The sequence below is a fragment of the Ornithorhynchus anatinus genome, chromosome 16 (genome assembly GCF_004115215.2).
Source record: "Ornithorhynchus anatinus isolate Pmale09 chromosome 16, mOrnAna1.pri.v4, whole genome shotgun sequence".
Classification (NCBI taxonomy): domain Eukaryota; kingdom Metazoa; phylum Chordata; class Mammalia; order Monotremata; family Ornithorhynchidae; genus Ornithorhynchus; species Ornithorhynchus anatinus.
Window position 1 is genome coordinate 3307370 of NC_041743.1, and position 18816 is coordinate 3326185.

General features: G+C 52.9%; 1 protein-coding gene across 1 annotated transcript in view; it reads left to right on the forward strand.

Moving 5' to 3' along the window:
* Window positions 1-18816, forward strand: part of POU2F1 (POU class 2 homeobox 1) — a 58954-nt gene that overhangs the window by 23815 nt on the left and 16323 nt on the right. The window contains 3 exon segments of the mRNA XM_039914380.1: window positions 13641-13741; window positions 15502-15621; window positions 17623-17817. Of these exon segments, the coding sequence (XP_039770314.1) occupies window positions 13641-13741; window positions 15502-15621; window positions 17623-17817 (416 nt within the window).

Here is an 18816-nt window from a genome sequence, read left to right on the forward strand (position 1 = left end):
GAAGAGGAAATGAGGGCTTAGTCGGGGAAGGCCTCTCGGAGGAGATAATAATAATGATGTTGGTATTTGTTAAGCGCTTACTATGCGCAGAGCACTGTCCTAAGCGCCGGGGGAGGTCCAGGGTAATCAGGTTGTCCCACGTGAGGCTCACGGTTAATCCCCATTTTCCAGATGAGGGAACTGAGGCCCAGAGAAGCGAAGTGACTCGCCCACAGTCCCCCAGCTGACGAGTGGCAGAGCCGGGAGTCGAACCCATGACCTCTGACTCCGAAGCCCGGGCTCTTTCCACTGAGCAACGCGGAGGTGCTTCAGTAAGGGTTTGAAGAGGGGGAGAGTGGTGGTCCGTCAGATATGAGGAGGGAGGGCGTTCCGGGCCGGAGGCGGGGCGTGGGCGAGAGGTCGGCGGCGAGATAGATGTGATGGAGGGCCAGTGAGTAGGTTGGCGATAGAGGAACCCAGTCTTTTCCCGTGGTTTTCCCCTAGCTGGCAGGGATGGAACCGAAGAGCAGAAAGCGCTAACCAGGCTCTTTTACCGGCTGTTTATCACGTTTAATTATTTACTTTTAGTGCTTCCCCCGAGGCACCTTGGCTCACCTCATTGTGAGAATAATAATAATAATAATAATACCGACAATAATAAGTAAATCTGAACCTGCCTTTTAAGACTCTTGTAAGATTTAATTAGGCCTGTGAAAGAGTTTGAAATCTTTGACAAAAGACTAGGGAATTTCAGGATATTACCATTTGTTAGATGTAACGGTTCATTTATTTATACGGTACGGCCGTCCCCTCCCAGGCCCCGGCCGACCCCACGGACCGGCTCGCCGGGTTCCTTATTGGTCCTCCTTTCTCGGTCCGTAGCGCGTTCGCCGATGGCTCGCAGATCCACCGCCGGTTTCTTTTTTCCCTCCGCTTCGTTGGTTTGGTTCCCCCCAGCCCAGTCAGAGGTCTACCAGAATAGACACCGTATGGAAAGACTAAAGGAATTTAGGACTGCTTGGTAACGGCCCTTAGATAGATCACAGGTGCACGAAAGATGAGGGGGGAAAGGTTATACCCTCGTGACCGCCCGGTATCATTCATTCATTCCTATTTATTGAGCACCCACCGTGTGCTGAGCACCGTACAGAATAACCCTACACAGACACATCCCCCGCCCACAACGAGCGCAGCGTCGCAGGTGTCTAAAGTCCAACGTCCGCCAAGAGGGCGGGAAAAGAGGCCCCTTCGGATTCCTCCTGATGCCGGGGAAGTCGACGTGAATCAGTCAGTGGCATTTATTGAGCGCTTAGCGGGTGCGGAACACTGCATTAAGCCCACGGTAGATGCATGATAGACAGGAGGCCGACGAGGCCCCCTAAAAGAACGGCTCGCATCTCCCCTCTGAGCTCAGCCCTCGCGCACAAAGGTTGGGAAGCTTAGCCAACGGGCCTGGCTCCTCTTCCCCGTGGCCCGGTTCGTTCAGGCTCCGTCATCTCAATAATAATAACCGCTGTGGCGTCTGTAATAATAATGCTAATAATTGTGGTATTTATTAAGCGCCGACTACGTGCCAGGCACTGTACCTAAGCGCTGGGGTGGAGACAACCCAGTCCCTGTCCCCCATGGGACTCCCGCTCTTAATCCTCATTTTACGGATGAGGTAACCGAGGCAAGAGAGGAGTTGCGACTTGCCCAAGGCCACGCAACAGACGAGTGACGGAGTCGGGATTTGAACCCCTGACCCCCCAAGCGCTCTGCGCACAGTAAGCGCTCAGGAAATGCAGCTGATTGACTGATTTCCCTTCTCCAAAAGTGGGCTGAGGGTAGAGCCGACGGAACGACGAGCTCCAGCAGGGAAGCCCCAGGTGCCAGGCCTTGGTTGTTTCAGGGGTGACACCGCCTCCCTGCAAGCCGCCTCTCCCCTCCCCAGTTGCCTTTTCTCCTCTGATCACGGACCGGGGGGCCGCTCTACCGCGTCGCTTCCCATGGATCCACTCATGATAATAATAATGATGGTATTTGTTAAGCGCTTACTATGTGCCGAGCACTGTTCTGAGCGCCCGGGTAGATACAGGGTAATCGGGTTGTCCCACGTGGGGCTCACACTTTTAATCCCCATTTTACGGATGAGGGAACTGAGGCACAGGGAAGTTAAGGGGCTTGCCCGTGGTCACCCAGCAGACAAGTGGCGGAGCCGGGATTAGAACCCACGTCCTCTGACTCCCAAGCCCGGGCTCTTGCCACTGAGCTACGCTGCTTCTCTGCGGCCTTCCTACCGGAAAAAAAAGCATGGCTCCTCCATGTTCAAGCGAGGCGCTTGGTGATTATTCATGGGCATTAATCAGCTTCATGAATATTGATGGCTCCGGGCCACCGCCGTCCTTCATTAGTATTAAAGAGAGCTGTGAATATTAATGAGATTCACACCCCTTAGTGCCATCTCGGAAATCTTTTTTTTTTTAATGGATGTTCCCATAATAATAATAATAATGATAATATTCATTCAGACATTCGGTTCAATTATTGAGTGCTTACCGTGTGCAGAGCATTGTACTAAGCGCTTGGAAAGTACAATTCAGCAATTAAGAGAGACACGCTGGGTTCTAATCCTGCCCTGCCGCTTGTCTGCCGGGTGACCTTGGGCAAGTCACTTTACTTCTCTGGGCCTCGGGTCCCTCGTCTGTAAAGCGGGGATCAAGACCGTGAGCCCCACGTGGGACGGATCCCGTGTCCAATCCGATCAGCTTGTATCCACCCCAGCGCTTAGTACGATGCTTGGCACATAGTAAGCACTTAAGAAATGCCATTAAAACAAAAATGGCAGCCCGGCAACTAGATGCTTCTTTGGAGGAGATGGGGAAAATATAGCACTCGGTGATTTTAGCAGAAACCAATTTCATTTCAAGTGAAAATCATGTCAGAACTAAATTACATGCCCCCTCCAGAGAATTTCCACCTAAAAAGCCAACGGAACCAAAAGCGAAATTCACGTTATGCTGATTTCCTTCCCGGTTTAAAAATAAAGTTTATTATTTTTTTTTTTAAAAAAAAGAATATATGCGAGTGCATCAATTCCATGAGAAACAATTAGTGGAAATGGGGATCTGAAAAGAAATAGGGTAAGAAATCGCTCTTTAGACTGCTTACTATATAAGGTAAAAAAAAAAAAATCGCTCTGTAGACTACTTACACGCTAGTTTGATGGTTCTCAAGTTTTTACCGCGCAAAAGATTCCCTTAGGATGTGATTGTATTTGGGGACCCCCTTTGGGCATCTCACAAAATCTCAAGCCCCCCTTTCGGTTTTTATATTGGAGCGCCTTGAAGCTTGTTTCAGGGGAAGGCGGACGTTGCTTTGTTTTATTGTATATGGTAGGGGCTTACTATGCGTCCAGCACTGTGCTAAGAGCTAATCAGGTCGGCCCAGTCCCTGTCCCACATCACTTCACTGGCCCGCCTTTTCCTCGTCTGTAAAATGGGGATTCGATAGCCGTACCTCTTCCTCCTTGAATATGAGCCCCAGGTGAGAGCCGATGACCTTGTCTGCTTGTTGTTGTATCCTAGTCTCCCGAGCGCTTACTGCACTGCTCTGCACACAGTAGGCGCTCAGTAAATATGATCGAATGAATGAAGGCGTGCGTGTGTGTCTGTGTCTATCTTTGCCATGGGTATTTTCCTCTCTAATTAGTGGCTGCCCCACTGACGGCTCGGATGCCTGAATCAGCCTCTGCACCTAGGTTAACCGATGGTGGAAACAGCGTGTGGCCTTTAGAGATGGCCTCCCATAGGCACCACGGCAATTGTCGAATCTTGAACTTGGGTTTGCCAGAGAGAAAACCAAGACTCTAGTGAGGGCGATGCCCTGATCCCTAGGCCCGTTCAACTCATCGCCGTCGACAGGAAATAGAGAAGCTTAGTGATAGGGCAGCCCGAGAGTCAGGAAGATAGGAGCAACCTTTTCATCCAGTGTGTGTGGGTTGCCTTTCGGTGCCCGGAACACGTGCTTTGGATTTCCAAATGTCACCCGATCGCAGCAGGGGAGCCTCAGGACCCCCGCCATTTTGAGCGGATCTCACCGGGGGACATCCCAGTCGATCAGTCGTATTTATCGAGCGCCTACCCCGTGCAGAGCACTGTACTAAGCACTTGGGAGAGCACAGTCTGTTAACAGAGTCGGTAGACACACTCCCTGCCCACAGCGAGCTCACAGTCTGGCGGGGGGTGGGGAGACGGACATCAATATAAATAAATAAATTGCGGATACGGACAGAAGTGCCGTGGGGGCGACGGAGGATTGAAGGAAGGGAGTAATTCAGGGCAGCGAAGAAGGGAGTGGGAAAAGAGGAATGAGGACTAGGGAAGGCTTTTGGAGATGTGCCTTCCATGAGGCTTTGAAGGAGGAGAGAGTAATTGTCCGTCGGATACGAAGAGGGAAGGCGTTCCAGGCCAGAGGCAGGATCGGGGCGGGAGATCGGTGGCGAGATTGACGAGATCGAGGTACAGTGAGAAAATTGGCATGAGAGGAGCGAAGTGTGCGGGCCGGCTGGTAGTAGGAGAAGAGCGAGGCGAGGTAGGAGAGAGCAAGGAGATTGAGAGCTCTAAAGCCGACGGCCAGGAGTTTCTGTTTGATCCGGAGTTGGATGCGCAACCACGGCAGGGTCTTGAGGAGGGTGGAAACACGGACAGAAGGTTTTTGTAGAAGAGTGATCCGGCAGCAGAGTGGGGAGAGAAGGGAGGCTGCGGGGTCAGCAAGGAGGCTGATTGGACTAACGTGATAGCAGTTTGAAGGGAGGGGAAAGGGCGGATTTTAGCCGTCGTTATGGTCGAACCACAGGATTTAGGAACGGAGTGAATACGTGGGTTGAATGAGAGAGACGAGTCAAGGATGACGCCAAGGTAACGGACCCGTGAGACGGAAAGGATGGTGGTGCTGTCTACGGTGAGGGGAAAATCACGGGGAGGCCAGGGTTTGGGTGGGAAGATAGGGAGTTCTGTTCTGGACATGTGTCGGCGGGACATCCAAGTAGAGACATCTTGAAGACAGGAGGAAATGCGAGAACGCAGAGCGCGAGAGCTCAGGGACTGGATTTATAGTTTCCCCAAGAAATAGATGAAAAGCCGTCCGGCCTAGTGGATAGAGCACGGGACTCGGGGTGCACAAGGACCTGCGTTCTAATTCAGGCTCCGCCACTTGTCTGCTCTGTGACCTTCACTTCTCTAAGCCTCAGTTCCCTCAACTGTAAAATGGGGATTAAAACTGTGAATCCCACGTGGGACACGGGCCGTGTCCAACCCCATTAGCTTCTGTCCGTCCCAGTGCTGCGTTCAGGGCTTGGCACGGAGTAAGTACTTAACAAATACCATTAAAAAAAACAAACCAATTCTCGATACCGAGAGAAAGCATTCCCCAGAGTTAAGAAGCAGAAGTCTTTGACACGGGGCAAATATCAGGGTCTTCTAGGCAACAGCTGGCGGGGCCAGAGATGATTTATGGTGCCATCTCTTCTAAATTCACTGCAGGAAGTAGCAAATCTTTCCCAAGTACTACCTTCAGAAGTCCTTAGCAACCAAAGAAAGAGCAGGTCTATGGAATATGTGCGTGTCTCAAGAATTCCTCCTAGCGGGCAGACGGGTCAGGTAATGGGGAAGTCCATTATTGGGAAATCGTTCTTAAAAAAATCAATTTTCAAATTGCTTGGCCCAACACCAAGCAGTTCTTCCAGGATAAGTGAGAGGATCTTGCACCAGCCGACGTGTCTTTGAACGGGCTCACCGCTCTTTGAAGGGTTCGGTTGGTTAGTGGTATTTATTGAGCGCTCACCGGGTGCTGCACTCTGTACTAAGCGCTTGGGAGAATACAATGCAAGAATCAACAGACACGCCCCCTGCCCACAACGAGCTTACACGGGTGGATACCAGGCTTAGAGTTGGAAAACCCCCAGAAGAAAAACGGGCGGAAGCTGGAGAGAGGGGGAGAGAGAGAGTGACAGACACAGCCTCCCTCATCTTATCGAATCAGTTGTGTGGATTGAGCATCTTACCGAGTGCAGGACACTGTATTAAACGCTTGGGAAAGGACAGTGAAGCAGTGTTAGTAGACACGTTCCCTTACCATCTAGGGGAGCTTGGAGAAGGTGGGAGCAAACCCGATCGACTAGGATCCACCCCAGCGCTTAGAACAGAGCTTAACAGTTGTGTGCCAGGCGATTTACTAAGTGGTGGGGTGGATACAGACAAATTGGGTTGGACAGAGTCCGTGTCCCACATGGGCCTCACGGTCTTAATCCCCATTTTGCAGGTGAGGGAACTGAGGCCCGGAGAAGTGAAGCGACCGGCCCATGGTCACACGGCAGGCAAGTGGCGGAGCCGGGATGTGAACCCTGGCCCTTCTGGCTCCCAGGCCCACTAGGCCACGCTGCTTCTCACGCTGCTTGACCCGGAGTAAATGCCTAATAAACACAATGATGATGATAATAGGAATAGTAGCAATAATAATAATAAACTCCAGATCTCGAGAATCCCGGCTTTGCTGGATCCCGAAGATCCTAGCGGCCGGGGCTGGGCCTCTCGCCACTCTAATAATAATAAGAAGAATTGTGATATTTGTTAGGAGCTTACTATGTGCCCAGCACTGTACTAAGAACCCAGGTAGATACGAGATAATCAGGGTGGACACGTCCCCTGTCCCACACACTCTTAATTCCCATTTTCCAGATGACGTAAAAGTGAAGTGACTCGCCGAAGGTCGCACAGCAGGCAGGCGGCAGAGCCGGGACTAGAACCCAGGTCCTTCTGACTCCCAGGCCCCGGGCTCTAGCCACTAGGCCGCCCTGCTTCTCCGCGACATCCCCAGCCCTGTCGCTTAGACGGCGAGGAGCGGCCGGACCGACCGACGGTTGGCTGATCAGAAACCCCTGCCACAGATGAAGGGATGTCCGATATTCCAAGCCCCCTGGAGCGTTCCTAAGGGAAACGCCAATCTTTCCCGAATTGGTATTTCTGCCAAGAAACGGGGCGTACGGAAGAAGCGGCAGCAGCGTAGCTCAGAGCTCACCCCCGCGATTCAGGAAGCCCCACGCCTTAGGGCTCACTGCGTCCGACGCCCCTGGCGAATTGCTCGAACGTCCTCTCCCAAGTGCTTTGTACAGTGCTTTGCACAGAGTGAGCGCTCAATAAATACGAGGGGTGGCACGGGCCACCTCTTCCGACCTCCCGGCTCGCCGAGTCCGGATGGGCCCGCTTCACTTCGCCCGAGGAACACGCCTCGTTCCCCCGTCTAGCCCAACTGGATGACGTCCTAAACTCGGATCACGAATACGGCTGCCGTACCTTCCGAGAATCGTCCTACCGCTCCTTTGAGGTTAAATAACGCCGCGAGCTCGGAATCCGACACGCCGATGATCCGATCCTTCCTTTTTTTTTTTGTCAGTCCCCAGAAGCGTGAATGAAAACGAGCTTCACCCGCTCAGGTGCTAAGAAGGTCTCAGTCTCATTTAAGAGCAAAACTACTAACGCCTCACCGTAAATAGCGTCTTCCAAAACACTTACACCGTCTCGTTTTCCCCTCGCAGTGGTGCTGTGAGGTAAATAGGGGCAGAATTATTATCCCTAGACCGAATTCAGGTGGCAGTAGATCATTGGAATGGTTAAAATGGCTTCTGGCGGGGTTCACGCGATCTCTAAAAAGTACCGCCGAACCACATTTGTCGGAGATTTGTTGTCAAGGGGATGGAGGGGTCTCCAAATGAGGTTAGACGGAAAAGAGTAGAAGTGCTCGGTGTGGAAAGATGGAGGCCGCCAAAATTCTCCTGTAGGCTGCGGACAGGACGGACGCCAAGGTTTTTTCCTTTTTTTTAATGGTATTTAAGCACTTATTCTGTGCCGGGCACCGTATTGAGCGCTGGGGTAGATACGAGATTGGACTCAATCCACATCCCACATGGGGCTCACAGTCTTAATCCCCATTTTCCAAATGAGATGACCGAGGGACAGAAAAATGAAGTGACTTGTCCGTGGTCACGAGGAGACAAGCGGCGGAGCCTTCTGACTCCCAGGCTCGGACTCTATCCACTAAGCCACACTGCTTCTCTGGGTGACGCGTATCAATTTAGAAATGGAAGCCATATGGTCCATCGGATGAAGCCCAGGTCTGAGAGTCAGAGGGCCTGGGTTCTGATCCTGCCCCTTGCAGATGTGTTCTCTTAGACAAGTCGCTTCACTTCTCAGGGCCACGTTTTCCGTAACTGCAAAATGCAAAATCCTCAGTCTCCTACTTAGAATGCGAGCCCCATGCTGGACAGGGACTGTGTCTGGCCTAATGGACTCGTACCCATCCCGGCGTTTAGAACAGTGTTGCGGGTGCGGAATGTGTCCGTTTCCCGTTGTATTGTCCTCTCCCAAGCGCTTAGTACAGTGCTCTGCACACAGTAAGTGCTCAATAAATGCGATTGAATGAGTGAGCACATAGTGTTTCCAGGTACCATAAACCAACCGACCAAACAAGTGCTTAAAAATGAGCCGTAAGTGGGACAGGGACTGTATTTGGCCTGGTTAACTTGTATCTACCCCAGCGTTTAGAACAGTGCTGGACACCTAGTAAGCACTTCACAAATACCGGAAAAAAAAGGAAAAAAAGAAAGAAATGTAGATACCCTGTCTTCCGAAGGCAAGTAACCTGGAAATCACCAGGGCTCCACTCCAAGATGAGAACCTTTGAAAAAGCCTTCAAGGTAGCCCTGGGGCCCATCCAGCTATAGCTGGTAATATTAATAATAATAATAATTATAGCATTTGCCAAGCACCGTTCTGAGCGCCGGCAGATAATCAGGTCGTCCCACGTGGGGCTCGCAGTCTCATCCCCCGTTTTACAGACGCGGTGACTGAGGCGCAGAGAAGTGAAGCGACTCGCCCGAGGTCACAAAGCAGACAAGTGGCAGAGTCCGCATTAGAACCCGCGTCCTCCGACTCCCGAGCCCGGGCTCTCGCCACTAGGCCACGCTGCTTCTCGGGGGTCGGTGGAGAAAGGGGGACAGAAGGGCGAGGGAGAGCGCTTTCTCTACTTATGCAATATTTCGAAAATACCGTTAGGCCTGTGAAGATATGGCCCTGCCCCAATTTTGTTGCTTTTATATCTGCTTCGGGCAGAATTTTTGAAGGAAAAAATGCAAAAAAAAATCAGAGGCAGCTGGGAAATTGTTAATTGTCTCCCCCTCCTGGTCGAAGCTCTTAAAGCCGTGGCTCCTCTATTTCGGAGAAGTTAGAGAAGAAATCCTCTTCGGGCCAGAAAACGCCTCCCTCTTGGCGTAAATCAAATCGAAGCCTCCCGGACCGTATCTTCTCCCCTTCTCTCCGATCAAGAGGAGGAGCCGGCGTGTTCTTTATGGAAGTCTTCCCTCCGGGAGGCTCGACGGCGGGCGACAGAGACGGAGCCACGCTAGGAGCCCCGCCGCGCTGAGGCGCGCTCGTCCGCGGAGTGAAACGGAAAAGCCGTTCTTGAAAAGTCCACGACGTCACTCAGGAAGCGGACGACAGTCGAAGCGGAAAGGCTTAGATGGGCGATGACCGCGCCGTAACGGTTGGACCGCTCCCGCCGTTTTAGCCCTCCCTTTTCACGGCCCCTCACGGCTCCACGTTCTCGCCCTCGGCGATGAGCTTAGGCCGCGACTGTGTCTCTCTCACCCTTAATGCCCCCGGTGCTATCCTGACCCAAATCAATTAATCAGTCAACTCAGTGAGTGTTGACTGTGTGTGGAGCACTTAAGCGCTCACTGCACGCCAGGCGCTGGCCTAAGCACTGAGGTAGGCACAAGCGAATCAGGTGGGATGCAGTCCGTGCCCCGTTCGGAGCTCGCGGTTCTCCACCCCCGCTTTACAGATGAGGGAACTGAGGCAGAGAGAAGGGAAGCGACTTGGCCGAGTTCCCACAGCAGAGGCGGAGAATCCAGGTCCTCTGGTTCCTCGGCCTGGGCTCTTCCCACTAGGCCGCCCCGTTTCTCAGGTTAATTAGAAAAGCCAATCTAGCAGGCCTTGAGTGTTTCTCGGAAGTCGGATGAGCCAGTGCCCAGTCTCCCCACTGCCTCACTCACCAAGTGCGAAGTCAGTTTGAGGTAGGAGCAGCGTGGCTTAGGGGACGGAGCCCGGGGCTGGGAATCGGAGGGCCTGGGTTCTAAAACCGGCTCCGCCACTTGTCTGCTGTGTGATCTTGGGCAAATCACTTCACTTCTCCGGGCCTCGGTTCCTCATCTGTAAAATGGGGATTAAGACTGTGAGCCCCATGTGGGACAGGGGACTGTGTCCAACCTGATTAACTTGTATTTACCCCAGCGCTTAGAACAGTGCTAGGCACATAAGTAAGCGCTCGACAAGTACCATTATTATTACTGTCTATCCCCGGGCCTAGGACAGTGCATGGCACATAGGAAGCCCTTAATAAGTACCATTATGATGATGATGATGATGATGATGATGATTATTTAGCTGTCTTGGGCCGACATGCCACTTGCCCCCCGTAACTGGAGCCCCGCCACTACTGGGGGAGCGGCTGAGTTTCCCTCTCCGGCTGCAGGGCGTCTTCTCACAGAGCCCGCGCTCCGTACAGTGCCTGGCACATAGTAAGCGCTTAACAAATACCACGATCATTATTATTAGTCTGGCGGAGAGCCACGGTTCGTAGCCTGTGCGATCCCTGTTAAGCCCCATCCCCCGCCCCCCCCCCCCCCGGGGTGGAATGTTTTATTCGGGGACCGAGACAGGGCGAGCAGCTGGAGCCGGAGCCCTCCGTCCTCTCCTTCACCTCACCTCCCTGCCTCAGTTTCTCTAGCTAGGAAATTACCCTGGCCCGTATTTATTGCTTTTCATCTCAGGAGTTCAGACATCAGATATTAACTCATTAATCTTCCCCCGAGCCCCGCGTAGCGAGCAGGCGATAATACACGGCGATAACCCTTGATGCTCTACCTTGCCGAGATAGGGAGAAGCAATCAGTTATTTCTACGGGACTCGGAGGCCGGGGGAAGGGGGGGTGTATTGCAGGACTATTGGGGGTTTCATCTAGGCCCAGGGCGTCGCGTTGAGCTGGGACTGACCGATAGGAAAGGCAATGCAGCCCTCTGAGTTCTTGGCCTTGTAGTCGGCGGCTTTGGCTACTTGGCTGACCTCCACCTTTGTGGATTATGCAGCCTTTGAGTCTCCTTTGATTTTTTTTTTTTAAAAAATGGTAGCTGTTAAGCACTTACTACATGCCAGGCACTGTACTAAGCGCTGGGGTAGTTACAGGTTACCCGCAGTCTTAATCCCCATTTTCCTGGAGAGGTAACTGAGGCACAGAGAGGTGATGGGGCTGGCCCAAGGTCACACAGCAGAAGAGTGGCGGGGGTCAGGATTAGGACACAGGTCCTTCTGACTCCCAGGCCCGGGCTTGATCCACTAGGCCGTGCTGCTTCTCCCAAAGTGATTTTCTCACCGAGTAATACTATTGTGGCTGTGTAAATGTGGGCTCTTATTATTATTACTGCTACTACTACTAATGATGATGATGATGGTATTTGATAAGCGCTTTCCTTGTGCCAAGCACTGTTCTAAGCGCTGGGGTAGATTAAAGGGTTATCCGGTTGTCCCACGCGGAGCTCCCAATCCAAGTAGGACAGAGGACAGGGATTGACTCCCCATTTTGCAGATAAGGCAGCTGAGGCACAGAGAGGACAAGTGACTTGCCCAGGGTCACACGACGCCTAAGCGGTGGAGCCGCAATTCGAAGCCAGGGCCCCGCCGTCTCCCAGGCCCGGGCGCTTTCCATTAGGCCACACCGCTTCTCCTTTTAAGGAACCATCCATCTGCCTGGGAACGAAAAGGCCCGGTTCCTTTTGGCACACAGATTTGTCCTTAGAAGATTGGTTTCCGCAATAAAGAGGGAGGATGATGCTTCTATTAGGGCCGCCTTACCTTTAATGGAATTGAGAAGAGCGGGGGGCATAAAAAAAAAAAGAAGTTGTTACAAATATCTGCTGTGGATAAAGCTGTGAAGTGCTGCCATTTAAAAGCTATTTCATACTGTGTGATCTTTCCCAATAGCCTACTTCGTAGAAACCTATTCATTTCGAGGCGCTTTGCGAATTCATGTATTAATTTGGGATGGGGCAGGGAACACGCGGGCCAGCTCCGGTAGAGCGGACTCTCCCAAGTGCTTAGCGCAATGCTGTGCACACAGCAAATGCTCGGGAAATACGAGATTGACCGACTGTTGAGGAGCGGAAGGAGGAGAATTTGTAACTCCTGGCTTTGGAAGACTAGGGCGTTATAACCTCACTTGGATCCATCGGTGGTATCTACTGAGCGCCTACGGTGTGCAGAGAGCTATACTAAGGGCTTGAGAGCGTTCAGTACAGCACAGTTGGCGGACACGTCCCCTGGCCACGAAGAGCCGTCGGATTTGCAAGATGGCCCATCTGGTCGCTGAAAGTCGCCAGGACTTTCGGGCTCGGATGTCGATTATGTCGTCGCTTTGGGATTCTTCTCATTGGGCAGAAAATGGCGTCAAACTCCAGCGAGACTTTCACTCCGAATCCTGTTAATCCTCGGCTCACCGTCCTCATTACTGGTATTTATTGAGCGCTTACTGGGTGCAGAACGCTACACTAAGCACTTGGGGGAGGACGATTCCACAGTGGCCTGTAAGCTCCCTGCCTACAAGGAGCTTCCAGTACATTGTCTAAAACTGAGCTCCTTTATGAGCCCTAACCACTGCACATCCCCTGCCCTCAAGAGGTTTACAGTCCAATAGGGGAGACAATAATGGCAGTGAAATTTGTTAAGCGCTTACTATGTGCCAGGCACTGTACTAAGCACTGGGGGGAATGCAAGCGAATGGGGTTGGGCACAGTCCCTGTCCCACACGGGGCTCGCAATCTCATCCACATTTTCCAGATGAGGGAACCGAGGCCCAGAGAAGTGACTCGCCCAGGGTCACCCGGCAAAGTGGCGGAGCCGGGATTAGAACCCGTGACCCTCTATCTGCCAGGCCCGGACTGTAGCCGCTGCGCTTCTCAAACCAAACCAAGATGACTTGACGATGACAAACCAGAATGACTTCCAAATAGCCAGTGCCGGAGGCGGGATGAGGAGATAACAGGAAGTGGCCACAGCTATAGCGGGAGGAGACGTGACTGGATGAATAATTTTAGTGTACGAGATATAACGTGTGGTATAGTACGGTGCCTGGCACGTGGTAAGCGCTTAACAGATACCACAATTCTTAATATTAGTAGTAATAAAGCACTTAACGAGTACCATAGTAGTAATTGGAATTATCCTAGCGGCCTCAAAATGTCGCGTCCGGTCTTCCCACTCACACTGTGAGCCCCAGGTGGGACAGGGTCCAGGTCCGGCCTGCTGGTCTTATTTCTCCCCCAGCACTTAGAACAGTGTCTGACCCTAGACCGTGAGCTTGTCGTGGGCAGGGAATGTGTGTGTTCTATCGCTGTGCCGTCCTCTCCTAAGCGCTCAGTCCGGTGCTCTGCACAGTAAGCGCTCAATAAATAGGATTGCCTGACTGAGTCGGCGCCGAAGTGCCGCCACGATGCCACCAGAGGCTAACGCCCGGTCCTGTTTCAGGCGGTTGGTGCCACGCAGACAGGATAACGTCTTCTGTCTCCGGCATTGCAGGCACCCAGACAAACGGGCTGGACTTTCAGAAGCAGCCGGTGCCGGTGGGAGGGGCCATCTCGTCAGCGCACGCCCAGGCCTTCCTCGGACACCTCCATCAGGTAAGGCCCGGGCCGGGACAACGGATGGCGGTCGCGCGGGCCGAAGCCGCCAAACGGAGGGCCGCCAGCCGGCCCGCAGCCGTCGTCGTTCCGCCGTCGTCCCGGGGGTAACCGAGTCGCTCCACTTCTCTGGGCCTCAGTTTCCTCAACTGCCGCCCGCCCTCGCGTCCTCTAGACTGTCAGCTCGTTGTGGGCGGGGAGCGTGTCTACCAACTCCGTTGTATGGGTCTCTCCCAACCTCTGGACACAGGAAGCGCTCGGTAAATACCATTAATGATGGTGATGACTGGGCCAACCCCGGAGGGAGTGTTGGAGAATGGTTCATTCATTCGATCGTATTTATTCCGCGCCTACTGTGTGCGAAGCACTGTACTAAGCGCTTGGGAGATTAAAATAAACCGACAGGCAGACTCGTTCCTGCCCACAACGAGCTCACATTCTATAGGGGGAGACCGACATTAATGTAAAAAAATGTCGATAGATAAATTACGGATATATACGTATGCGCTGCGGGGATGGGAGGGAGAATGGAGATTGTAGACTGGAAGCTTGTTGTGGGCAGGGAACCCGGCAACCAACTCGGTTGTGTTGGGTTCTCCCGAGCGCTTAGTACGGTTCCCTGCCCAAGCTCAATAAATACGGTCGATCGATTGACTGTGGGAATGACAGAGAGAAAGGGGGGAGACGACCGTGAGGGGGTCAGCCACGACCTCCAGTGGAACATGGACCCAGTATTGCGGGGGACCGTTGCAGTGGGAAGGACCGGGGCGATAGCGACGAGCGAGAGAAGAGGAGGAGGAGGCAGAAAAATCGCCCGGTTGCCATGGTAAACTTTCATCCCCCGAGAGAGATGTTGGCCAACAGGCTGGCTCTCCAGTGCCGAATGTTTACAGTCCTGCACTGTAATTATCTCTCGATGACTGGCAGAATTAATCAGAGCCTTTATGGTAATTAGCCGGTTCTGCAGTCCCCAAAACAGGTGGTGGGAAATATGCAAATCGATGCAGAATTTTAATGCTCTGCATAACTAATGAGTTTTAATTACCAGAAAATGTGTCTGCATTCCTTTCCGGTGCCTATCTGCGTGCTGCCTCGCTCTCCTTCCCTCTCCCTTTTGGATGCAGTATTTTCTTCTCTTCTTCTCTTTGAAGCTTTTTTCTATTGAATCAGAAACATGCGATTTAAAAGTTCCCCAAAGTCACCGGGACGGGAGTGTGCGGGTAGGCTGAAACGTTTTTCGAAGAGGGTATTTAAAGGCGTTTGAAACCGGTGATGATGTGGCGATGCTCGGTGCAGAGGCGACTTCGTGGAGAGAATCCTCTCTGCTCTTTCTCGTTTCCATCACTCAGGACTTTAGATGGGGATTAAGTTTTAGGGATTCGTGGAGGACCAAACCCTTTTTTTCTTCTTTTTTCCTGTTGAATACGGAAAGCGCTTAGTACGGTGCTCTGCACATAGTAAGCGCTCGATAAATACTATTGAATGAATAGTTACAGCTTTGATTTTGATTTTTTTTTTTTGAGAGGGCGAGAGAGGGAATTAAAAAATAGTTCCGATATATAGAAGACGTAACAGGAAAGATCTCCAATCGCATTAGCCGTACCGGTGCCTATAACAGGACTGTGGGGCTCCAGTTTTTTTTTTAACGACCCCAGATTTTAATCTGCCGCAACGAGATGACGGTATCTGTGTAGACATTTGTTATCCATTTTAGACTAAACAGAGTTATCATTCCTTGTTTTTTTTTTCCTTTTTCTTAGTCCAAATCTAATGAAGAATCTGGGGACTCCCAGCAGCCAAGCCAGCCTTCCCAGCAGCCTTCGGTGCAGGCAGCCATCCCCCAGACCCAGCTGATGTTGGCCGGAGGACAGATCACCGGGGTAAGGCTTCCCGAGAGGATTGTCGGCAAGGCTCCTCCCCAGCATCCTGATGAAAACGGTTCATCCCACCTGGTGGGAACGCGGTTGCAAATGGCGCTCTTTAAAGGAGAGCCGCCACCCTGACGGAAGAAGAATTTGGTCCCGAGCGGTCCTCTCTCTGGGGGAGTTTTCGCCGCCTCTCTCGCGCCGATTGCAGAGGTTCGGCTTGGGGGCTAATAATAATAATCGTGGTGTTTGTTCAGCGATTACTCTGTGCCAGGCACCGTTCTAAGCGCTGGGGTAGATAGGAAATGATTGAATGGGACACGGTCTTGTCCCCCATGGGACTCACAGTCTTAATCCTCATTTTACAGATGAGGGAACTGAGGCGTGGAGAAGGAAGTGACTTGCCCAGGGTCACCGAGCAGACAAGTGGAGGAGCTGGGATTAGAACCCAGGTCCTTCTATACTCCCGGCTTTTAGCTCCCCCTCCTCCTGGCTTCCCCACTTCAACTCCCTCTTCAGCCCACGGGCAAATCGTTAATCCGATCTGAGACCAGTAGGTTCGGAAAATTGGTCCAAGTTGCTAATTCGGCATCGCCAACTTCACGGCGGGGTACAAGTCAAAGAACCGGGAACACTCCCTCTAAGCTATAACGTGTCTGCCAGCTCTTGAATTATCCTTTCCTGAGCGCTTAGCGCAGCGCTCTGCACACAGTAAGCACTCAGTAAATACCACCGATCAGAGCCCAGGTCATGCCATGTATCTCTTTGCTTAGACTTTAGAGGGACCAGTTCCTCCAGCCCATCTACCGCCCCTATCCGTACCAAGCGCTTAGCGCAGCGCTGTGCACGCAGTAAGCGCTCAGTAAATACCATCGATGACGACGCTCTTATCCTTCTGGGAAGGTTTGAGTTGGGAGAGGAAGGTGATTTATAGGGGCGCCACGGTCGCAGCAGGTTACGACAAAACGCACGGGACAGATTCGAGGGTGAATCGGGTTTCTCGGCCGGGTGATTTCTGTTGGGTTTCTTCTGTCCAGATGGTGGGGGAAAGGGAACTCGGACAGGGACGGATAATTCACTTAATTTCCCCCGCCCCCCACCGATGTCACTGCTCATTCAGTCGTCGGCTCCGGGCCTTGGTTCCGTTCACCGCGGAGGCTTCACGGAGGCCAGACTCGGCCGTGGTTTCCGTGGTCCGGGCCGGAGAGATCGGCTTCATCTCGCCGCCTTTAAAAAGCGCATTTTCAATTCACTGCCTCGAGAAAGCCGGCCCAGATCCCCTCTAAACAGATTTCCCCTTTTGGATTATTTACGTTTTGCTTGACTGGTGCCTGCCCGTAGTGGTTAGAGGCGCATGGGGCTCCGGGTCTGTGAAGATGGGGATTTTCTTAGAACTGGGCATCGGGGTTCATTCGCGTGTCAAGAGGGAGGCCAGCGCCACCTGTTTCCCAGAGATAAAGGGGATGTCGGAGAAAGGATGTGAATGGATGCCAATTCCATCCGTCGAGCCATGAGGGAAACAGACCTTGTTCCGGGAAATCTCTGGAGGGAGATTAGACCGAACTCCCATTCCTCACCACCCTCGCGGCCGCAATCCGGGTTGTTTGTGGGGGAGTGGGGGGGATCTAGCCCAGACCGGGGCCGCTTTCAAGGAGCCGGGGCTTTATCGGTTCCCTCAGCGACCACATCCCGCATTCATCTGGCCAGTGAGCGGCCATTCTGTTGGCGGGGAGACCTTCTTCTTCTATCCTGGAGGGACCGGATTGGTTTTATGGGTTTTGTCTTTTGTATTAAGTCCCCTCTCGAGGGACCCGTGAGACCGGTGGGTTCTGCTCGCGTCGTCAGCTTCCCGGGCAAGCTTGCCCGTCGGCGATGACCCGGTTAAGTCTGGGCGCGGACAGGGTGGGTCCCGCAGCCCAGGCCTAGCGCCACTCACATCTGGTCCCCGCGCGTGACGGAGCGGAAGGCCGGCCCCGGCCGGCCGCGCTGACCCGTTTGTTCTGCTTCCGTGTCCAGCTGACCCTGACGCCGGCCCAGCAGCAGCTCCTGCTCCAACAGGCCCAGGCCCAGCTGCTGGCGGCCGCCGTCCAGCACTCGGCCAGCCAACAGCACAGCGCCGCCGGGGCCACCATCTCCGCCTCCGCCGCCACGCCCATGACCCAGATCCCCCTCTCTCAGCCCATCCAGATTGCACAGTGAGCGGCGAAAGGTGTGTGGGTACGGGGGCCCCGATTGAGGGGGACCGGCCTTGGCCCCTTGCCACCGCTGGGGGTGCGAGCTGGCGCCCCCCTCGCCCTCCTGAGTCGAGGAGGTCAGCGTGGCGCCGAAATAGCCAACTTCCCTGGAAACGGCAAATTGTGAAGAAGAATTGCGGTGTTCGGTACGCGCTGACTCCGTGGCAAGCACTTTGTACCGAGCCCGGGCAGACGGAGACGAGATGGTCGGGTCGGACCCGGTTCCCCGTCCTACGTGGGAGGGAGAACAGGAGTCGAATCTCCGTTTTACAGATGAGGCACGGCGAAGTTCACAGGGTCCCCAGCAGGCAAGTGGCAGAGCCGGAAATAGAGCCCAGGTCTTCCGAACCCCCAGGCCTCGCTTCACGAATCACCGTTCGATCTCTTATCTGACGCATACTCCCGAGTAGTTTTCTCCTATCAAATGGTATTTGTTGAGCGCTCACTACGTGTTACGCACTGTTCTAAGCACTGGGATAGACTCGGGATAGTGAGGTTGGGCACAGTCCCCGTTCCACGTGGGACTCACAGTTTAAATAGGAGGGAGAACAGATATTAAATCCCCATTTACCAGATGAGGGAACTGAGGCCCGGAGAAGTGAAATGACTTGCTCAAGGTCACCCAGAAGACAAGTGGAGGAGTTGGGATTAGAGCCCAAGGTCTTCTGACGCCCAGTGAGGCTTGAGGCTGTGGGCTGGTGGTTTGTGCCCACAGAGTCAAAGAGTCTTAGACTCTCTCCATTCCTCTGACATGTACCGGACTTGATTTCCCTCTCTCTAGCCCAAAGCCTACATCTCTCCACTGTTCATCAGATGATATGGGTGGCACAGGAAGAAAACGATAAAGCATGAGCTTAGATTTGCCACTTATCCAGTTACGAAGATAGCCTATTTTTCAAATATCTGACCCATTCACTTTTTTAATCATGGAGCAGCATGGTACATTTTCATCAGCATTTTCAGGAAAATTAGTGGC